A 21,363-nucleotide genomic window follows, 5' to 3' on the forward strand; every position below is an offset into this window, starting at 1 on the left:
CGTGTCTGTTGACCATCTGTATGGCTTCCTTAGAAAAATGTCTATTCAGATCATCTGCCTATTTTTTAGTTGGATTGTTTGCTTTTTTGCTCTTGAGTTGTGTGAATTCTTTATAGATTTTGGATATTAACCCCTTATCAGATGTATGATTTGCAAATACTTTCTCCCATTCAGTAGGTTGCCTTTTCATTTTGTTGATGGGTTTCCTTTGCTGTTCAGAACCTTTTTAGTCTAATGTAGTCTCATTTATTTATTTTTGCTTTTGTTGCCTTTGCTTTTGGTGTCAGATTCACAAATTCATCACCAAGACTGATGTCAAGGAGCTTACCACTTGTGTTTTCTGGTTTCAGTTCTTACATTCAAGTCTAATCCATTTTGAGTTAATTTTTGTGTATGGTGTAAGATAATGGTCCAGTTTAATTCTTTTGCATGCGGCTGTCCAGTTTTCCCAACACCATTTGTTGAAGAGACTGTTCTATTCTTTTATTTATATATATACTTTTTAATTTGCATTCACTTCAAAGTTAAGAAACAGTAGTTTCCTAATAATAGAAATATTTAAAACTTTGAGTTTTACTCAAGCTGCTTGTCTACTGCCATCAAGCTTTTGTGGTGCTATTAATTGTTGCATGTTTGTGGAAAGCATGTAAACCTTTAAATAAAAGCAAAAATAATAGAGTCGGTTGAGTAGTTTTGAGAATTCTCCCATAGGCACAATAATTGTATAAGGTGTAAAACTGACTGCTTTTCCAAAGGTATTCTTGAAGTTCTAAAATTTTGGGAACTTTCCTTGATATTTCTTTTTTTAAATTGCTATTCTTGGGTACACTGTCAAGTTTATGCTATTGATATTATTTTGTCTTTTACTCTCTCAATTTTGGATATAGTTTGTCTCCTTGCCAAAGAGCCACCAGTCAAGGAAAGGTTTTATCAAAAATTGCGTATTACACAGGAATGAAAGAAATGCAAATTTGAATAACTTTAATATATAATTGTATAACCCATTGTATTAGCAAAAGAGAAAAATCAGAGCCGTGAAGAAACATGAATGCATACATATTTTGTAGAGTTATAAGCGGGTTCTTTCTAGCAGGAAACCTGAGTTCTTAAGTTTCGAAAAAAATATATTTAACATTAAAATGATATTAAACTCATATTAAATTATTGTACTAATAGACTTTTTTTTCTTTTTCTTTTTCTTTTTTGGTGGGGGTGGTGTTTAGCCATGGATGTGTAAGGAATATTATAGACTTCTTTGAATTTCGATGCTGTGGCCTCTTTCGTCCTGTTATTGTGGACTGGACCAGGCAGTATACCATAGAATATGACCAAATATCAGGATCTGGGTACCAGCTCGTGTAGCAGCGTCTTTATCCTATGAAGCATATTGCTGAGTGGTGCCTGAAAATTGTGTCTGTCCGTGTCTCTCTCACACTCAAATCCACATCCTTTGAACAAATAGCATGCTATATGTAGGGCTAACTGTGAATTTTAGTCTTTTTTTTTTCAACACTTTTATTAACAAAAGTAAACATGGACAGAACACACTGCCACTTCTGGGAAGAATAAAGGTCTTAAAAAGAATGTTAATGGTTCTTAATATGGGAATTCACAAAATACTCAACTTTTTGGTTTTGTTCTCATAACATTTTTCATGAAAAAAGAGTGAACTTATTCTGTTGACAGACATGGTATACTGATCAGAAATGCTTGATTCTAGCTAAAATTAAATTTATGGTATACAGCTAAATTTTATGATGCAATCTAGTATTGCATTTAATTCCAAGAAGGTTGTCTTAAATTGCTTCAGACTAGTATTATGTACGTGTTAGAATGTACATGTAAATACTGTGATGAAAATCATGTGGTTTTATTAGGGATCTACTGTAATGTGTCTTCAAAGACACAAGAAAATAATGTTCACCAAAAAATGTGCTAACAGTATTTTATTGCTATCAGCTGTTGGCAATGCTGATATATTTCTAGTTCAGTGAAATAATTTTTAGTAACCTTGCTCTAAGGTTTTATGGTCTGATAATAAAGCACTTGCATGAGTATAGTAAGTCATGTTATTTTGTTCAACTTAAAAGCCCTACTAAGTGCATGATACACCTCATAGTATGTATACTGGCACACACTATCCAGTAAAGCATAAATTAGAATTTAATTTGATGTGCACATAGTCCAGTTTTTTAAGGGTTGAGCTATTTTCAAGAAAAGGCAGAACAAATAAGTTAATGCAAAATTCTCAATAATAGAAATAAATGGCTATACTGCAAAATAAAGTCTAGACAAAATAATGGAGTCTAGCTAAAGATGGAGCATGATCTCTGTACATATAGCACATGTGAATAAAAGAAAAGCTAATGGTATATTGTGGTTTTTAAAGAAAGACCTATCAGAAAGAATTTTATCCCTAAGATTGTTTCAATTTTCCCAATATTGAATGTTTTGAAATTTGTTAATGCTGTCTGAAACAATTTCAGAAAGATTTTCGAATTGTCAAATATGATGCACTGATCAATTTTTGTTGCAGCATTTCCATACTCTCATGGTGAACTGTTGGTCACTGCTTCCATAACTGTTGTTTACAGGTTTAGTCCTCTTAAGTGCTATAGCAAACGGTGGTTCGAGCAACCTGTGGGAAACCTGTGAGAGGGAATGGGCTGGGGGAGGGTGGGAAAAGGGTGGTCCGACCAATGACAGATCCTAGACCAGTGTAAAGATTGCGTATCTGCATATAAATAATTTATCAAATAGTTTTCTCTTTGTGTCTCTATGTGTTAGTGTATTTAAAGCTGCTCATTTCATTTTATCCAACCAAAAAGAAAAGGGAGATAATTAATGAGCTTCTAGTGATGTTCAATATCGCTGTTAATAAGCATTATACCCTGCAAGTTCACTGCATGTCTGATGCTTGGTAAAATTAGTATTCTCTGTAAAATGCAGATTACAGGTATTAAAGCAGTCTAGTGGTATACCCGCCCCTTGCCTTAGTAAGAGGAGCAGTGAAAATGTATATAGTTGATGTTCAGTATTTCCAAATACCATTTTTATATAGTAGTTTCTTTGAGCATAAGTCATACATCAAAAAAATTACTCTTAGTGTACTTGAGTGTTTTAATATTAGAAAATTGGCATACGTACTTTATTTTTGAAAAGGGAAGAGATGGGTGTGGGGTGGCAATAGCATTGTGCCATTTTGTCATAGAATGTACAAAATTGGTTAACTTTACAAATGTCTCTGCTAGTTTTGACTACTAATTGGGGGAAATTTTAGATAATTTTTAAATTCAAAGTTATTTATAAAAGGCTAGAATTCATTTTAATTTTTTGTATTTTGAGCCACTTCACGTGAAGACTCAGTTGCGGTTTTTATCGAATACATTTTTATTAACAGTCAAATACAATGGTGGTTTTCTCAGAGTTTGGATGAGAGTGTTGCTACCATGTCCTTTCTTTATGGTACAATATTCTTTCCAGTGCAAAGGAGATGTCTTTCAGTTAGACAGAAAAAAACAAAACTCTAGATGTATACATGGAAAATATTAGCAGTGTTAATGCTTTAGTACTAGCCATCTCATAGTACCAGTGAAATTTATAACTCAGAAATGGTCTGATGGTCAGGAGCCAACCATGCCTCTGTGTACCGTCTAATTATTTTGTAGGTCTGTGTGTGGAACCAGTTTAACCCCGTTCTAAAGTCGTGTATGAAGGTGACCCTTTGGGGAATAGTTCGTATCAGCTTCATTGCATACTTTTAGCAAATAGGAACTTATTTCTCAGCTCTAAACATGAATTACTTCTTTGGAATTTTTTCCTTATTTTGTTGTTCCCAGGAATTTATTTGAAATATTAATAGGCATAAAACAGCATCATTATTATACTTAAGCTATGGATATTTTTATTTTATATTTTCTTTATTTATAACTGTGCCAAGTATTATTTTGCTACTTAACGTGTTACTCTGTGGAAAGAAAAACCTGTAAAGTGTTTAATAAATTAGCTCTCCTTACATAAATTAAATCTGTCAAAATTTTGTAAAATATTAATCAGAATAAATATTGACTCTTAAATGTGTGTTTGGTTTTTTGCTCAGTTCTCTTAAAGAAATTGATGAAACACGGGTAGTGGTACCTGTGATATGAAAAGATTATTCTATATGTTTATATCTGGGTCAACTAGGAATCAGGTGGCAAGACTAGAAATTGGCAAAAATAGAAGGTGGTGGTAGTATTCTTTAAAAAAAACCAAAAACCAGCAACCTCTAATTCTGTGCGTGTATGTTTGTGTTTGTAATGAATTTTTTTTAAATAAGAGAATATGTTTTTCTTTAAGAATTTTGTATTCCATGGAGTTACTTAGGATCCTCAAGGACTGTATGAATCTGTAAGATTTAAATGTAAGTATGTCTAAAGACTCTGTAGTAAAATAGTGGAAAAGGAAACCTACCAAGCATTGATCTCAGTTACTTGAGAAACCCTGCATGACTAAGAAAGCTTTATTTGGGACTTCAAAAAGCAAAAATTACAGAGGAACCCTTTCCTGTTGTTCACATGATTGTTTATGGTTTAATTGAGAACCCAGTGGTATTAAACAAATATTTTCAGATTGGACTAATTTTCATTTCATAATTATTTTACTGTATTGAAAGTAATGCCTCCAGAGCTGTGTAGAACTCAAGTAACAATATTTTGAACAAATATAAATAATGAAGGAAATTCTACTGTAAGCCCTCCCTTTTCATTCCAGTTAGGTACTTTTCTCCTCTTTGTCTTCTTGTCTGGATTCCCCAGTCCTTCCCAGATTGGTAGATTGTACCTATGATGTAGATTTCTGGTTCTAAGAGTTTACAGAGATAATTGGAAACAAGTGGTACATACCAGGACAAGAAATACTAGCTTCAGGTCAGAAAGTAAACCTTCAATTTCATAAAGTTCTTGGTATTAGAGTTTTCTATTAAATATCTTTATGTGACTATTAAAATAGAAAAATCTGTAATTCCAAGTGGAAACTTCAGAATGTCCCTTGATCTAGGTCAGCTAAGTCATAAACTCAAGGAAATCAAATGTGCCTCTTAGAAAATTTGCCTTTGAATTGGAGTATGAATGTTTTGCTCAGATAAATTTTACCAGAATATCTCTGTCATCAGATATTTACTTGGATTGGAAAATACTTTTTAATAGACAGCAGTGTTTCTAGTACTAAGTAAGAAAGAGGGATTATTTCCATCCAAAGCATTAGAAAGCCTCATTGCTGCTGCTGCTGTTTCTTGGATCTGTAGGTTTACACTTGTCATCAAATTTGGAAATTTTTCAGTCATTGTTTCTTCAAATATTTTTCTTCCCCCCTTTCAGCAAACTCCAGTTATACGTATATTAGGCCACTTGAGATTGTCCTATAGCTCAGTGATAATTCATTTTTTAAAATTCTCTTTTTTTCCCCAGTGTTTATCTTAGATAGTTTTTAATGTCTTTAAGTTCACTTAAATTTTTTTCTGCACTGTCTAGGCTGTCTGTCATCAGTACTATTCAGTAATTTTTATCTGCCACATTATAGTTTTCACCTACAATGTTTTATTTGAACCATTTTTACATCTTCTGTATCGCTACTTAACTCTCTGAAAATAGAGAGTACAGTTATAATTGTTTTAATATTCTTACCTGTTAATTTTCATATGTATGTCAGGTCTGGGTTGGTTTTGATAGATTTTTATTCATCATTATGGACTGTATTTTCCTACTTCTTTGCATGCCTGGTAATTTTTGATTAGATGCCAGACACTATGAATTGAGTGCTGGGTATTTTGTTATTCTTATAAAAATTCCAGAGCTTTGTTCTGGGATGCAATTATTCGGAAACTTTGATCCTTTCAGGTTTTGCTGTTAAGCAAGATTTGTTAGGCAGGACCAGAGCAGTGTTCAGTTCAGGGTTAATTATTCCCCATTACTGAGGCAAGACCTCAGTAATGTACTGAGGTCTCCATCCAAAGCTCCAAGAGTCACACTTCTCAATCTCACTGGTGAGAATAGGCACTATCCCCAGCTCCATATGAGCACCAGACACCATTCTCTCTAAATCTTTCAGGTGTTTTTTTCCGTAATCTTGGATCTTGGGTAGTTACCCCGCATGCATGTGCAATCAGAACACAGCTGAAGACTTGCGGGGCGGGGGGGGGGGGGGGGTGCGGGGCGTGTTGGATGGCGCTCTACGAATTCCTGGGATTCTTCCTCTGTGCAGCTCTCTCCAGTCCCTCCAAAGCTAGCTGCTCTGGTTTCTCTGGACCCTCAGCTCTGTGTCCTCAACTTGGGGTGCCTTACAGCTCCCTCTGTACTCTCCCTCCTTAGACTATAGCCTGGAAACTCTGAAAATCCCAAGACTGACCTCATTTTCTCCATAACTTTCCTTTGTTGCCTATTGTCAGTCGTTCTCAAAACCATATTTTTTCATGTAATTAGTCTGTGTTTTTGATTGTTTCAAGTGAGAGGGTAAATCGGGTTCCTGTTATTTCAACTTGACTATAAGTGGAAGTCCGAGTTAATACAGTTTTTTAAAATTTTGTTTAATTTCTAATATGGAAAGTAATGATAGATGTAACTGTCATAAACAAAAGCTCTTTGGGGGTCCTCAGTAATTTGAAGAATGTAAAGAGTTCCCAAGATCAAAAAGTTTGAGAACCAGTGGCCCAGGCCATCATTTCCCAGTGCTCCTTGAGATGTTAGTGGTTCCATGGACAACTAATTCAGTGCAAGCCTTTCTTCAAGTTAAAACAGACTCCTCAACTACAAGATCTCAAGGCCTTCAATCTGCTAGCATGCAATGTGAATCTACAGGAACATAGATAGATGGCTGTAACGCTCCCTGAACTTAATTGATCATGAAGACTTTTTAGAACTAGAGTTGCCAGCAGTCCTCCCTAAATATACCAAACCACCACAAGGGGCTGAAAATATCCCAAGTGGGTCATTTTTAAAACAAATGCAGCATGCAGCACTTTAATATCACATTTGGATTACTTTGGGGCTACTCTGTTGACTTACCTCCAAATGATGAAAGTGATTCCTCCGAGAACAGAGCCTGCCCAAAGCCAAATTCCCTTTTCCACTCTTAGAACCACTGGAAGCTAATTTTATAGTTTTGGAGTAGCTGTTTTGCCATGGCTCCCAATTTAAGAATAAATTTAATTCTGAAAGGGGGGTCTAAACTTTATCAGGCAGAAATTTCAAATTACCAGGTACCTGGCAACTTCATGTAGAGTATTTTCCTATCAGATATCTATTAGCATCTCCAGTACAATTTGGGAAACATAGTTGGATGGGAAATGTTGGCTCTGTGTGGGAACAGTTACAACATTCTGGTTATCTACAGCACCGAAAAATTTAGTGGTTAAAAAGGCATTTTTGTTCACAGATTTGCAATTTAGGACTCAACATAACTCACTTTGCTCCACTGGGTGTCAGCTGGGATGGTTCAAAAACTGGGAACTGGAATAGCCTGAAAGCTTACTCACTCACATGTCTGTTAGTTGATACTGGCTGATGGGGAAGATCTTAGCTGAGGTTTTGGCTCTAATACTTACATGTGGCCTCCCCATGTAGTCTGGGCTTCCTCAAAACATGGTGGCTGAGTTCCAAGAGTAAGCATCTCAAGAGAAAGAGGCAGGCAAGAGCTGTGTTGTCTTTTCTAACCTAGCCTGGTCCATTATACTCTGTTAGTTAAAAATGAGTCACTATGACCCTTATTCAGAGAAAGGGGAATTAGACTCCATCTTTTGTTGGAATGTCAAATAATTTGTGCATGTGTTTAAAACAACTACAGAAAAAAATCAGAAGTTACTCCGTAAATCTTCTTCAGTTCAGCCCAGTCCCTTTATTGTTAACTTCCCCAGCCTGCTTACCAAAAAGACCCTCCCCTCTCCCATGGTGAAACTTGCCTTATGGAACATGTGAAGTATTCAAGGCTAGATATAAATAACCATGAATTCTTTCACCTGGTACACCGTCAACTGACCTTTTCCTACCACGTTTCTGCTTTTTTTTTTTTTTTTCTTTTGAGGTCATATAAGATTAAAATGTATTCACAGATTAGGCTGGTTCAACCTTACAAATACACATTACAGACTAATATCACACCCTGCCGCTGAAAAATAAAGGGTTGGATTGAGTCTGGTAATGAACTAAAAGTTTCTGGAGAAATAATGAAAATATACCTTATATAGTCTGATATTCCTTTTCTCCCTGAGCCAGCTGAATATGCCAGGACAATGCAGCATTTGCTAATTTTGCAGAATCGAGATTTGTGAGAAAAACACAAATCCTCAACTCAGTTTCTAGGATTAGTAATTCACTATCAGATGAGAGTGGGGAGTCTTTAAAAAGTCCCACCGAGCCTCAGATTCTATAGTTGTCTGTAGGTAGCTGTTTATAATGATCTTTAGATCGAGATAAATCAAAAGAATTTTTAAGTGTTTTGACAGTGTGCCTACCCTGGGTCAGCGTACCTTTCTGAGAAGCTTGTTAGGAAGGCTTCTGTGGCTCCACCCCTAGAGATTCTGCTTCTCTGGGGCCTAGGAATCTGCTTTGTAATACTCCCAGGTGACTCTAGTGCAGGTTGTCCAGGAGCCATGCTTTAGGAAACTGCTCCCAGCAAGAGAAGAGCAACCACTGAGCTAGAGTGGGGCAGGCAGGCAGGAGTTCTGCACTGCTGAATTAATTGCCAGCTCTGAAGAGCCGCAATGGCGGGGCCTGTTGCCTAGCAACCCTCACTCTGGAGGCACACTTGCCAGCTTAGAGAGAGCCATCTTTTCCAACAGCTGTAATGCAAACATTAACCTGGTGAGTCAACTGCTTAATGGGGTGGACTCTCTTTAACCAATAAAAATGAAGGTGGGGACCCAGATGATTTACCACTAACCAACATCACAGCACTCCCCCAAAAGATTAATTGAAAGACACTGAACACTAAATTAAGCTGAAGTTTTATTTAAAACGTAAAAGAAATGGTTCTTGAAATGCTGATGAATAAAGCGAGCAGATATAGTGCTCTCTTCCTACTAGTCAGCTGGCCTAGCCAAGTACAGGGCAACATACAGTACTTAAGTACTGGTAGAATTTCACAGCAGTTTAGTGTTAGATTATCTGTGCCTAGATTATGTGGAGTTTCTCAGTGTGTGATCTGGGTTCTGGGTTTGCGCCTCTACTGAGCATGAACAAGGGCTCCTGCCCCTTGGCCATAGCCAAATCCCTTGGGCCCAAAGTTTTTCGCATAGCATCCTACAAAAGAAAAGGGAAGAGTTAGTGCAAGTCCATTAAGCTTTGCTAGCATTGCTTAAGACTGATGTATCAACAGACATCCGTAAATTGAAAAAGCTGTTGGCTATGCCAAGAAGAGTTCAACTTATTTAAGGTGTAAAGTGTGCCATGTAGTAACTACGTTAAAGCTGCAAAGGTGAGTCCGAGTCTTCTGGTTCCCTAGTGTTCAGCTTGTGGTCCCAGCTGAGTTACAAGTATGCAAATCGGGCCAGACAAGTTATATATTTGTCTGTGACCTTCATATATTCATATGCTTTGCTTAAAACATTAAGCTGAAAGAAGACTATTGTTTGTTTTTATTTGTAGGGGAGTTTTAAATGACTAGGAACTTAACTTACTGCATCATCAAAAATGTTCTGTGGTTTTTCTGTCATCTGTAAGCATCTCTAGATCTTTTATTTTCAGATACCCAGTGGCACTATCCCAGCTTTTCCCCATTTTCAGACTGCTTTTTGTCCTTTTTTTTTTTTTCCCCTGCTAGTGACATTTCCTTCACTAACAGCCAGTGTGAGATACCCATATGGACACCAACAACTGGAGTTAATTTTACCTTTACAATAGATTTCACCTTCTTTCTCAGTCAGAGTTGTTGACTCAAGACTCTTCCCACACTTGGCACATCGGAAGCAGTTTTTGTGCCAGGGCTGGAAGAGAGGAATGAGTAAGTTTAGATGCTGTGGCACAGTGGCTCAGGAAGATTAACCCAAAACAGGGTCCTGACTACTGTGGGTCAGCCCCAACCAGAAGGCTGAAACTGGACCCTCTACATTCTTGGTTGCCTGCAAAAGGGCTGAGTTCAGACTTCATCCACAGAAGACACGGACCGGACCGGGAGCTGTGCCACGGAAGGGCCGTTTCCCTAAGAGCTGTCTGAAACCTCGCCGCAAGCCCTGTGTGCTCCTTTGAAGACCGCCTCCTTTATGGTTGAGAACACTGCAGCTCAAAGAGGTGAAGTGGTTAAGCAACTTCTTCAAACCAAATTAGCATCAGGTGCCCTAAGTCACTGCTTTTTTGGGGTTTTTTTCCCTTTCACTACACTGAAGAACCTGCAGAGTCCAGGTTTGTTAAGTCTGCCCTTGTCAGTTAACACCTTCAGGAGCGCCCCCTATGAAAACAAGGTTCTTTTAAACACAGATGTGATTTGTCAAATAACGGCATCACTTCAAAAAATTAATGATTCAGATGGAAATTCAATTAAGAAAAAGTTTAATTCAAGCATTTATTTATAAGGCAGAGCACCTGAGTGGGCTGCAGAGGGGCCTGTGGGAGAAAGGTAGTGGAGAGTAGTCATCCGCTGCTATTAGCTCAAGACGGCACTTTACCTTTCCAGCTCCAATGATCTTCTCGGCAGCGTACACGGAATCCCCACATCTGGAACACTTCTCAGCACCACCATATTTCTGAGCAAATTTAGAAGTGTTTGGATTTGTCGTAGGCCTGTGAGGTTGAACACTTGTGGAAAGGGGAGAAAAGGAATTAGGCAAGATTTTCCAAAGGGCCCTTATAAGCCTTACAAGGCAGACACAATGGCACTCTGGGACTTAATTGCTATACTGTCCCTTGGCTGGAGACCTCCACAGGCCAGTACAGGGGAAAGAAGGAGGAAGAAATAAATCTCAGGGGCTGGCCAGTTATTATTTTAACCTATTTATGGGCTCATTATTGTTACAAAAAGACAGACAAGGCTCCAAACTTAAATGTCTGTCCCTCTGAATCTAAACTCATCAGAATTCATTGAATCCCCAGTGCTAACCTCTCCACTAAACAATTATGCTGTGTTTTATGAAAACCTACCATAGCACATATTTTCACCCCACATTCATATCATTATTATTCATATTACCACTGGAATCACAGCTAGCTTTTTACTTCACAGAAGATAGAAAAAATCAGTAGTAACTTAAGCAGTTAAGTTCTGCACATAGGTCAGCTGACTTAGGCAGTAACTAGGAAAATTAAGTATGTTTTACAGATTACTTAATTCCCCAATATATTAGGGGAAAGTATGAATAAATTACATTTTTCATGGGAAAATATTTTAGAAAGTTTGCCTATTACTCTGTGATCTGTTTATCTTTACTTTTTCTCTGTATAATGTACTGTTTTTGTCAGTATTTACAGGCCACTAGGTAAACCTTGTTTTCCTCTCACTTTCTGTAATTTTTTTCCATTCAGTATGTAGATGTACCTACCATGCAGAACACCATTCTGGGCTCTGAAAAGATTTAAAGGCTTTCCTAAAACCTTACAAGTAGGTTGAGCAGATAAGATGTGACAACAAGAGTTAGCACTCTGCAAAGGGTAGCTAAGTGTCGATTTTTCCTACTAGGAAAACAGTTTTATCCTAGTTATATTTTATTAAATAGGTTACATACATATTTAAAATAAAGTGTTAATTTAGGAATACTGCCTTTTCATAAAACAGTTTATTCAAAGTTTACATGTATCTTTAATATCTTCATCTCCACTATATCCATTTCTTAGTCATTTAATGGTTTTCTGCACTTCTACCTAAGTTGTTTAATATACAGCATTTCTTGAATCATGTTTGATGTGTCCACTGGAAATTTTATTCTAAGCAACAAATACCAATTCCCAGTACTAATTCACAGGACCGAATTTTCCATTGTCCCTAATATGGGCATATTTTTTTAAAAATCTCCACAACCCACTGTATATATAGTCAGCCCTGTTTATCCACAAGTTGTGCATCCACAGATCCACCCGACCTCGGATCAAAAATATTCGAGAAAAAAATTCTGGAAAGTTCCAAAGAGCAAAACCTGCATTTGCCACACGCCAGCAACTATTTACATAGCACTTGCATGCTCAGATTTTATATCCGTGGGGTGTCCTGGAACCAATCCCCCATGGATACCAAGGGACACCTGTACTTACTTTTAAGAGTGATCTTTAAAAGCTATTCACAATGATATCCAACACTTGCAGTTAGGAGTTTTCCAAGAAAAATTTCCAAATCTGCCAATCATATTAAGAAGAACTTTATATGGATTATCTCCCACCTCCCTTCCAGCAACCTCAGAAGCCATGGTTAATTGCTACCTCATATGACAGATGAGGAAATAGGGGCTTACATTTAAATAACTTGCTGAAGGGCTAAAGAATTAGTAAATTGGTGAGCCTGAACTAAAAAATGCAGGTCTGCCTCAATGAAGATGTTTCTGCCCACTCAGTGGTGCCTCTTCAAGAGATCCCCCCCCGAAGCTGTTTGGTCCCCGTAACTTTCACAATGACCATGTGCCATAAGGGCAGTCCAGACTGCAGGTACTCCCAGAGTAGTCATTAAGAGGGGCTTCTGGAAAAGGAAATCCCTACACCTGGTCCTGCAGGATGAGTAACATGTGGCCAGGCTAAGAAGGGGAAGAGGCAAGGACACAGATCAACACAGGCCAGCATAGAAGGTTGGCTTATTATTGGAGAATATGGAGAAGCAGGAGTAGATAAAGAGGAGGGGCCATTGGTCTTTGTGACTTTAACCCATGGCCACAATTGCTGACTTACTTTTGGGGTCATGGATGAGTTTTGTTTGGGGGGAATGTGTACAGGTTTATGTGTTTGAAATAAAATCTTGGGAAACAAGAATAGATCTTAACAAGTTGGAAAGGAAGAGCAGAACAAGAACAATGAACTTTAACAAAGTCAGAGGTAAGCTGGGGTCCTGCAAGTGATGGCATGCAGCAATGAATGCGTCAGCCCTCATACAACCGATGCCCAGCAAGGCACCACAGCTCAGAAAGTGAGTGTGGAAGAAACAAGAGAACAGAGAGGTGGGCCTCGATGCAGGACAGCGCACAAGTATGCGGGCCAAAAGGACAAAAGTTCAAATCCTGGCTCTGCCACTTCCCTGTGTGAGCTGAGCCTTAGTGTCCTATCTATAAGGTAGGGACAAAGTAACTCAACTCAGAGTCACTGTGAGGATTATATAGAATGAACATTAAATGTTCAGCAGACGTTATTTCAGGCATACCATAATGCACTGTGCTTAAGATCATAAGCTTTGGAGTTACACTGGGTTAAGTTCCAGGCTCTACAATTAACTAGCAGTGTGACTTTAGGCAAATCACTTAATTCTCACTGTCTCACTTTGTTCTTGATTAAGATAGGAAACCCTACCTTATAGGGTTGTGAGGATTACATGAGTTACCATATATTATTGCACGGTGTCCAGTCTACAATAAGGGCACAATTAATGGCCTTGTCCAAGGAAAGGCCATCTTATTGGAGTATTACACAATTTTGGCCTCTTCAGTATAAAATGGATGTGGAAAATGTGAAGTTCAAATGAGGGAATTAGTCAAGAACAGGAATTAAATTCCACATGAAGAAATTATGTCTCAACATGAATTACTAAGTGAAGCTTGGCAGATTTAGCACTTTACTTTGGTACCGAAACCTTTAAAATTTAGTAACACTAACCTCATAGAATCAAATACAGGAAATAATTTCTCCTAACCTCATAGAATCAAATACAGGAAATAATTTCTATTTTTAAGTAAGAATTGTAAGCTAGAGAAAAGTAATTTCTTGGTGAGGAAACATTCTTACATGGAAGAGCTGACTGAGGAATTTTCATTGACTGCTTAATTGCACATGAGAAATGCATCTCATGATTCCGATACTACATTTCTCCATCATTTGATTTCATGATGTCTGGTCTTTGAAGTGCTGTGAAACGGAAGTAAGTTTAAACCACTTGCTTTTGACAACATCACAACTCCTTGATACACCTCATAATGCCAAAAATCGGGACTGAAAATCACTGGGATAATCAATAAGAACTTTGCCAGGTCCCAAACTGTCCATTATTTCAAGCTTAAAGAAGGGTCATTAGTTTATACTAGAAAATCTGAGTCATTGTCTTTGATTCTTTCAAGCTAAAAACCTGGAAACTCCCAGATTCCCGTTCACCAAGCAACATGAATTGCCACCATGCCTTCCTGAAGGTCACGTGGCCTTGACTCACCTCTCAGGCTTGATGCCCAGCCTCTCGCCCCGGTCCATGTTGAGTGTGCCCGCGCCCTGGCCGTACCCGTAGCCTTTCGGCCCGTACTTCTTTCCATAGCAGGATTTGCAGTAGATCTCGTCATCGTGAATTGCCACTGTTGTACTATCTAAATTTTTCCTGCAAACCACTGAGGGGGAAAAAGTTAGACTTTAAAAATATGCCAAAGATTGCCTTTTTCCTTAGAACAATGGTGGGGCTGACACAGGGCCTAGAAAAGGTAAAGGCACAGGCTCTCTCACATTCCTAGTTTATTCTCTGGTTCCCAAAAGCCACTGGAGAGCACCTGGACGGCTCGCTACCTGTGAGGACAATTTGCGTTCCTCCATGGATACGATGGTCATTTCAGAAATACATTATAATTTTAACATCCTGAAGCCTCAAACTTTTTAGTAGGATCTGCCCCCCAGACAAGAGGGAGAGAAGTTTCCAAGATGTCTATAATTACACAAACAAAAGGAACAAAACTAGCACTTTGCGCCCAAGACCCTTGCTCCCAACCTTCAACGCTCAATCTTTTTCATCCCCTTCATCCAAGTATTAAAGAACACAAGGGTAGGAGCGCCTTGGGCAAGCTGCCTCTGCAGCCCCTCCTCCCCCAAAAGCACCCCCAGGGATAAAAACGGTTTTAAATCCAGAATTCTAGTCTTCATCACTAGTCCAGAAGGGAAAAAGCAGTCTTCTTTCATCTCGCCACCGGCTTCTCCAGCAGTGATAAGTATGTCTGAAAATCGTCAAGTGGTTTAAAGTCTGCATTTGTTTTCCCTTCAGTCCCAAAGGAGAGCACATTCTTTCTTGATGGATTTCTTACCACATTTCCACGTATCCCACTTCATAAAACTGCCAAATGTCATCATGTTTTATCCAGACATTATTTCACTTTTTAAGACTTCAATTAAGCTTGAGAAAAAAAAGACTTGTGAGAGAGCTCGCTGGACGCACAATCGGGCAGCAGGAAACCCAAGATTAGTGCAGTAGAAAAGGGGATTCCCCCCGCCCCTTATTTAAAAGAGAGGGAGAAACAAAAAGAGGAAGAACAGAAAGAAGGGCAGGGAAAGGCGACTAGCTGGCTGCTTCAGAGTAGAGTTAAATGACGAAGTTTCTATTATCTTAGACTGAAGTCTTCTCTGGTAGAACAGAAATGACATCATCTACTTTGAACCTTGCTGTTGAGGTTCAAGTACTGAAATATATCTGCTTAAAGTTAACCTAAAATCGTACACTGCTGAAGAACAAACACCCTTAACAGACAGATTAAATAGAAAAACTTGTTTTAAACACATATTTATTAACCGGAGCAAGTTTAAATGTATGAGATTTTGACTACAGAACCACCCCTTTCCCCCTAGGCCTCGTCCGTATTCTCTGCAGTAAAATTCTCCTAAGGTCTGCAAACTACTCTGAATTATTTCCTTAAAAGGCTTTAGTCAGCAGAGGCACGTATTAGGAAGGAGTAATAAAGATGACCAGTAAAGACCTTGACATTTAATAAACACTGACTTGATTACGGTGTAGACATCCTGGTTTAACCTAGAGGAAACTAAGAACAATTTCTCAAGTATTTACATTTCCTCTTCGTTCACATACTCTCTTGGTTACAAAGCTGCTGAAAAATATGGATTCCTTTAAAAAAAATTAACTTCTAAGAGAAGAAATGGTTAAACCAAATCTGAGAAATGCTAGCTATTATGGAGGCGTACATAGCAAACATTCATATGTTGTATTTGTATTCTTCGTAACTGCAACTCTCTGTTGTCTGTTTCTGGTCGTCTGCAAAGCAGTTGCTGTATAAAAAGGTCCAGACACCTTAAATGCTGGTGCCTAGAAGGAGAAGGACAACTAAAATTTGTGAGGGAAACTCTTTCTGCAGATTATTCCTTAGTGTAACCAGACTTCTTTTTAACACAGGCAGTTTCTAACAGTAATTTTCACTGCACAGTACTCTAGATATAGCGGAGAGCTGCACAGACGGGTGGGTTCCTCACGTAACAAATCCTGCGTTCAAGAAAATTTTGTCATTTGAATCAGAAGCTGATTAACGTTGAGCTTCCTGAAGCGGCTACTCTCCTGTTTAAAGACTGAAGACTTGGTTGTCCTAAGAAGGAATCTGCCGGGGAGAGGGGGCTTCTCTCCTGTTCCCTTTCTCTCATTATCAGGTACTGACCATCATTGGAGCAGACGCCCACGTGCTGGTTCGTGGTCTGCCTCCCGTCTGTACCAGCCACTCCGGTAATTCTCTCTCTATAAACAACAGTAATTCCCCACCTGCTTCTGTGGGATTTTCATATCCTACGTTCCTTGCCCTCAAATTTAGGACATCAATAACAAGAAATAACTCTGAATATTCACTACTACTAGAGAAGACAGAATTTGAACTTCTAGACATGTGAATTTCACCTAACAGTGTGGCGAGAAACCAGCCAGTTAGGTTTCAAAGAGAAGGAGTGCCGCCAGAATGAGAAAGCTGGGGCGGATGGGGAGTGAGCCGTTCGTTCAGGAATCGGAGCCAAGCCCCTGGGATGTGCCAGGAACTGTGCTGGGTGCCAGACTATAAACAACCCCGAGGTCTCGGTGAAGCGGGGGAGACAGACGTGACAACAGATAAAGTACAGGGGGTGCCAAGTGGAGGCGAAGCGCTACGGGGACCCAGAGGCCAAGGGTCTGGGTCGCCCCTGCTGTCCTTGCTGTGAGGCTGAGCGCTTGCACTATCCATGGGGACAGACAGGCAGAAACCACGGGGCTGCTAAAATCATCCTTGTTAACAAAACCACAGTTTCTTCCTGAAATCGGTGAACTGAAGCTTCTGACACACGAGTTGTGTCCGCGCGAGCACGGGGGGAGACTCACTGCACAGGAAGCAGCAGCGGTGGAAGCTCCGGCCATCGCACTGCACCTCCTCTGCGTGGTACACAGTCCTCCCACAGGCCCCGCACTTGTTGCCACCTCCCCAGACGGGCATCCTGCAGGAAGACAGAATCGTTAGGACGGGCCCCTACTGTACGAGACGTCTCACACGCCCCCTGGAGGGCTTTTTACACCAGGGGACAGCAGACAGCGTTGGTTTCTTCATAACCTGCCCTGACCACATCTGTAAAAGACCTGCGTTCCTCCAAAGTAACCTCATCTCACCTCCCAAATCACAGCCCTCACTAGGAAACGGGCTTGTCGTGCACAGGTTTTTTTCTCCTACAGGACAAAGGACCTGCATTTAGTACCACAGTGCAGGTCGCCAGGCACAAAACAGACTGCCGCCAGCACCCCCGGGAGCTGAGAAAGCAGTGTAGGGAGTGGAAAGGCCAACACTGCCCACGCCCGCCCTCCAGTCGAAATGAACTGGTTTAAGGCCCAGCTGAAGAACTTACACTTGGGTGGAGGTTTTTACATGTTTCATTCATTGTAACATCACCAAATTCTTAACCATAGAACATACACAAGCTATGACACACTTCTAGGGAGAAGGGAAGTACTGGACGGCCCAGCAAGATTAAGCTGTATATTTTCTGCTCAAGTTATGAGAGATGATAGCATAAACACTTGTTTCTCTGACTAGCACAACTGCATGGCTGGAGCCTGGGAGTAACCACAACGAACACCCATCCAGATGGCTATCATTTAAGTTTCTGTGCTTCACTAATCCCAGTGTCCTGAAGTCCAGCCGACAGTTGGCTTTCCCTCTCTGGTGGGCCTGTCCGTCCACACAGAATAGGCTACCAAGTTGCCTTCCTGGCAAAATGAATTGTTTGTTGACTGTGTCCAAATAACCTCTGAGCAATGTGGCCTGGGGATAGAACTGGAAGTTTAAATCCTTGGCTATCTTGCTGTGATGTAGGGCAACGTGTTCTAATCTCCTTCGCAATGAACTGGTATACCTGGACCCAGTTTACAGCGCCTAGTTCTGAATGGCCAGTGTGCTCAAGTGCCTTTGCCAGTACAGAAAGTTGTCCTGCAGAGACAGCGTGTTATGTCAGACCTGCCCTGAGTGGTATCTAAAAACACAGTAGAAGAATTCCTTTCATCCCCACCATCATTTCCAGACTTCCCTTTGCTGAGTGCCATTTGCAGCCCTTGTCTGTTGCGTCTTCTTGGATGAGCTGCTGCCTCTCTAGTAAACAGCTAGCTAAGAAGGCTGAGATGTCCTTACTAACTCAAGTCTGGCTAGAAAAAAAAAAAAGGGACAAGGACAGCTGCTAAGCAAAAGGCTGAAGAATCTTCAGTCCTTAAGATAAAAAGGAGGGTGGAGAAAATTCCTATCCCACTTGCCCATCCTACACCGTTTCGACAATCCAGAACACAATGACTCCCTGAACACTGAGATGAGGCCTTTACACAAGAAAGATTTACAGAATTAACCACTGTGTTGGGCACCCTTCGGGGGCACAGCCTTCTCTGGCCCCTCTTCTGGTAATACTTCCCCCAGATTTTCTCGAGGGCAGCCACCATCTCTTTCTTGGCACACGTGGTTTAGAGAAGTACTTATTAAAATGTGGTCTCCTGGTGACAGTCCACTGAGCTGGCTACCAATTCAAGACAACATTCAGATAAGCGTTTAGAAAGTTTTCTACAATTTTATGCCACAACAATCAAGAGCATGATCAGTGGGCTCATCCTGTTGGACAGAGGACAGTCAGATAATCAGTGTGTATTTGGAAATTAAAATAAAAAGAATGGTCCTTTACCACAGATAGTTGGAGAAGCACTAGTTTAGAGGGTGTGACTCTACCCTCAATTCCAGGGCTGGACATGCGATGCATCACTGCAGTCAGATGAGTGCATTCCCCCTCCTGCCATGGCGACTGGTTTAGGAATGGGCACAGGACCCCAAGCCAGTTCAATGGAAGTTAAACCCGGCCTTGGGTTTAGAACTGTGCCAGTGCAGGAGTGGAGTTGTTAGCAGCTGTCTGGAAGAAAAGAACCTAAGAAGGAAGCCAGCACAAAGCAAAACAGAGACTAGTTTAGATAGTCTTTAGCCGTGCCTTGTTGTATCCTGTGCTCTTCAATTATATGAGCCAATAAATTCCCCTTTTTAAGCCTTGGGAGATAGAGCCCCTGGTCCTAGAAACAAACAGGAACGACACACAAAAAGACCTGACTGATACGACTAGTTATCCCTACGTTGTTGGCCTCAACTGGCAAAAAGCCTGTTTCCCTTGTTCAGACAGGAACAGAGTCATTTCTAGGGTCCACAAATGTTACCAGGCTCCTGTGAAGGCATCCATATAGGATCGATATCCAGCAACAATGGAATATACTTGCAAGCTTTTCTTTGGTAGTTGCATAAATCTCTTATTCCTGTCCCTGGAGACTGGTGCTCCATTGTTTAAATCCACAGTGAAACTTGAGCCCGGCTATAGAACCTGACACAAAACTTGGTTTCAGCGCCTGCACTGGCTTGAGTTTGGAGGGCAGTTAATGATATTGACTTTGCCCCATGGCTCCAAAGCTACCCGTGTTCTGGAATGCTCACAGATACAACAGACATCTGCTGGAAGTATCCCATGATTTCTGAGGAAACCAAACACCAAACCCAGACTTGCAGGTAATGACATCACAGTGACTTAAAATCAGATCCCAACCATCAACAGCCCAGCTGGCTTTTAAGATACTTTTATCATCAAGGCATTTCTCATCATGTTAGAAAGGGTCATCGTACCACCAGCCCGTATCATAATTACTTTGGAGCAATCACCAATAAGGAGCCAGACTTTCTATCAAGACAAACACTACCCTCGGTTGTCTCTAAATAACATTTAAAAATACATAAAAACTAACTCGTCACTCTGTGCTACTCTCTCTATGATAGAGCAACTTGGACTTTTAAAAAAGGAAGAATATCTTCCCTTTCCTTGTGTAATTCAGGGTTGAATTCACCCCTTGTAAAGTCAAGTCTGATTCTTACTGTACTTGCCACGCCAGCCAAATGTGAATAGGTCATCTTTTCGGGAGACACCTATCCAATACCTTTTCAGGTTACCATTTTAAGAGCTTCCTTCCTTTGTGGGTGGGGACCACAGCTCTATCTTCTCCCACACCATCAACCAGAGTGCTTGGCATATGTCAAAATATTTCATTTCTATTGTTTTAAGGAATCCTTCCTTTTTCAACTTGTCTTTACTCTTCCCAATTTGATCTTATGCTTATAAAGACAAAGGTAGCCCTGCCCTACTTCTCTGTCACATTCTTGGATTCTCAGTAAAATTTCCAAGTCATCACCTTTTTAAAAGTTCCACTCAGTTTAAAGGCTTTCCTAAGGATTTCTGAATAACCCTCTCTGTGGGCCAGGCTAATGGTGTAATAGAGTATCCTCAGAAAGCTTCAGATGGATTTACGTTTTATTTTTTAAGCAGGATAGTGGGTAGTTGGGTGTTCCTTATGTTATTCTCTATCTTGTATGTCTGAAATATTTCATAATGGAAGGAAAGGAGGGAAGGAAGGAAGGAAAGGAGAGATGGAGGAAGACACTGATTTAGACAGACCTGGGTTAACTTCACTATTATGATGGTTGTGCAATGTTGGGCTTAATTTTCTTATCTGCAAAAAAGGGGGGAAAGGTAGCTCTCCCTACCTCACAGAGATATTGTAAAGATAAGACACAGTAAATAAATGCCTTGGCAGACATCCAGTAACTGGTGGCTTGAGGATGGGAGGGGCATCTCATGCGGTCCATCCTGCCATCAGTACTCCTATAGGAAACCCACTGACTAGCATCTATAGAACACAGCTCAGAGCAACAAACAGTAAAGGAAAAAGTTATCTGATTAGTCACTCATAAACCTTTCTCTGGAACATTACAATGCACTGCAAGTATAACAACAGTTGCACTTGCAGGGACTAAGAAATGAAGTTCAAATTTACACTTTTAGGGTGAACCCCTATGCGTGTCTGCTGAATTTGGCAGAGGGAAATGGCACCATCTTCCATTTCTGTCACTCCTAGCATTGCTATGCATATATTAAAAAAAAAAACATACACACAAAAACCCAAAGCTTCATTTTTCCTACAAGCCCTTGGCTGCACTACTCCACAACAGCT

At 40.1% G+C, this 21,363-nt stretch overlaps 2 protein-coding genes across 2 annotated transcripts in view; one reads left to right on the plus strand and one right to left on the minus strand.

The window, feature by feature from the left end:
• The window catches only part of ZDHHC17 (zDHHC palmitoyltransferase 17), a 106,414-nt gene extending 102,334 nt beyond the window's left edge, over positions 1-4,080 (plus strand). The window contains exon 17 of the mRNA XM_022559921.3: positions 1,224-4,080. Coding sequence (XP_022415629.2) covers positions 1,224-1,362 — 139 coding nt within the window. The 3' untranslated portion in view covers positions 1,363-4,080. The remainder of the gene's footprint in view (positions 1-1,223) is intronic.
• Positions 4,081-8,975: 4,895 nt separating this feature from the next.
• On the minus strand, positions 8,976-14,933 carry CSRP2 (cysteine and glycine rich protein 2). Its single transcript, XM_089921062.1, is given in 5 exon segments — positions 8,976-9,272; positions 9,862-9,955; positions 10,634-10,763; positions 13,910-13,997; positions 14,296-14,933. Coding segments are annotated over 5 exon segments (513 nt in total). The 5' UTR covers positions 14,420-14,933; the 3' UTR covers positions 8,976-9,195.
• Positions 14,934-21,363: the final 6,430 nt, after the last annotated feature.

The sequence above is a fragment of the Delphinapterus leucas genome, chromosome 11 (assembly GCF_059928025.1).
Source record: "Delphinapterus leucas isolate spDelLeu-1000000601 "Yukka" chromosome 11, BTC_Dleu_Yukka2, whole genome shotgun sequence".
In the NCBI taxonomy this organism is placed as follows: Eukaryota; Metazoa; Chordata; class Mammalia; order Artiodactyla; family Monodontidae; genus Delphinapterus; species Delphinapterus leucas.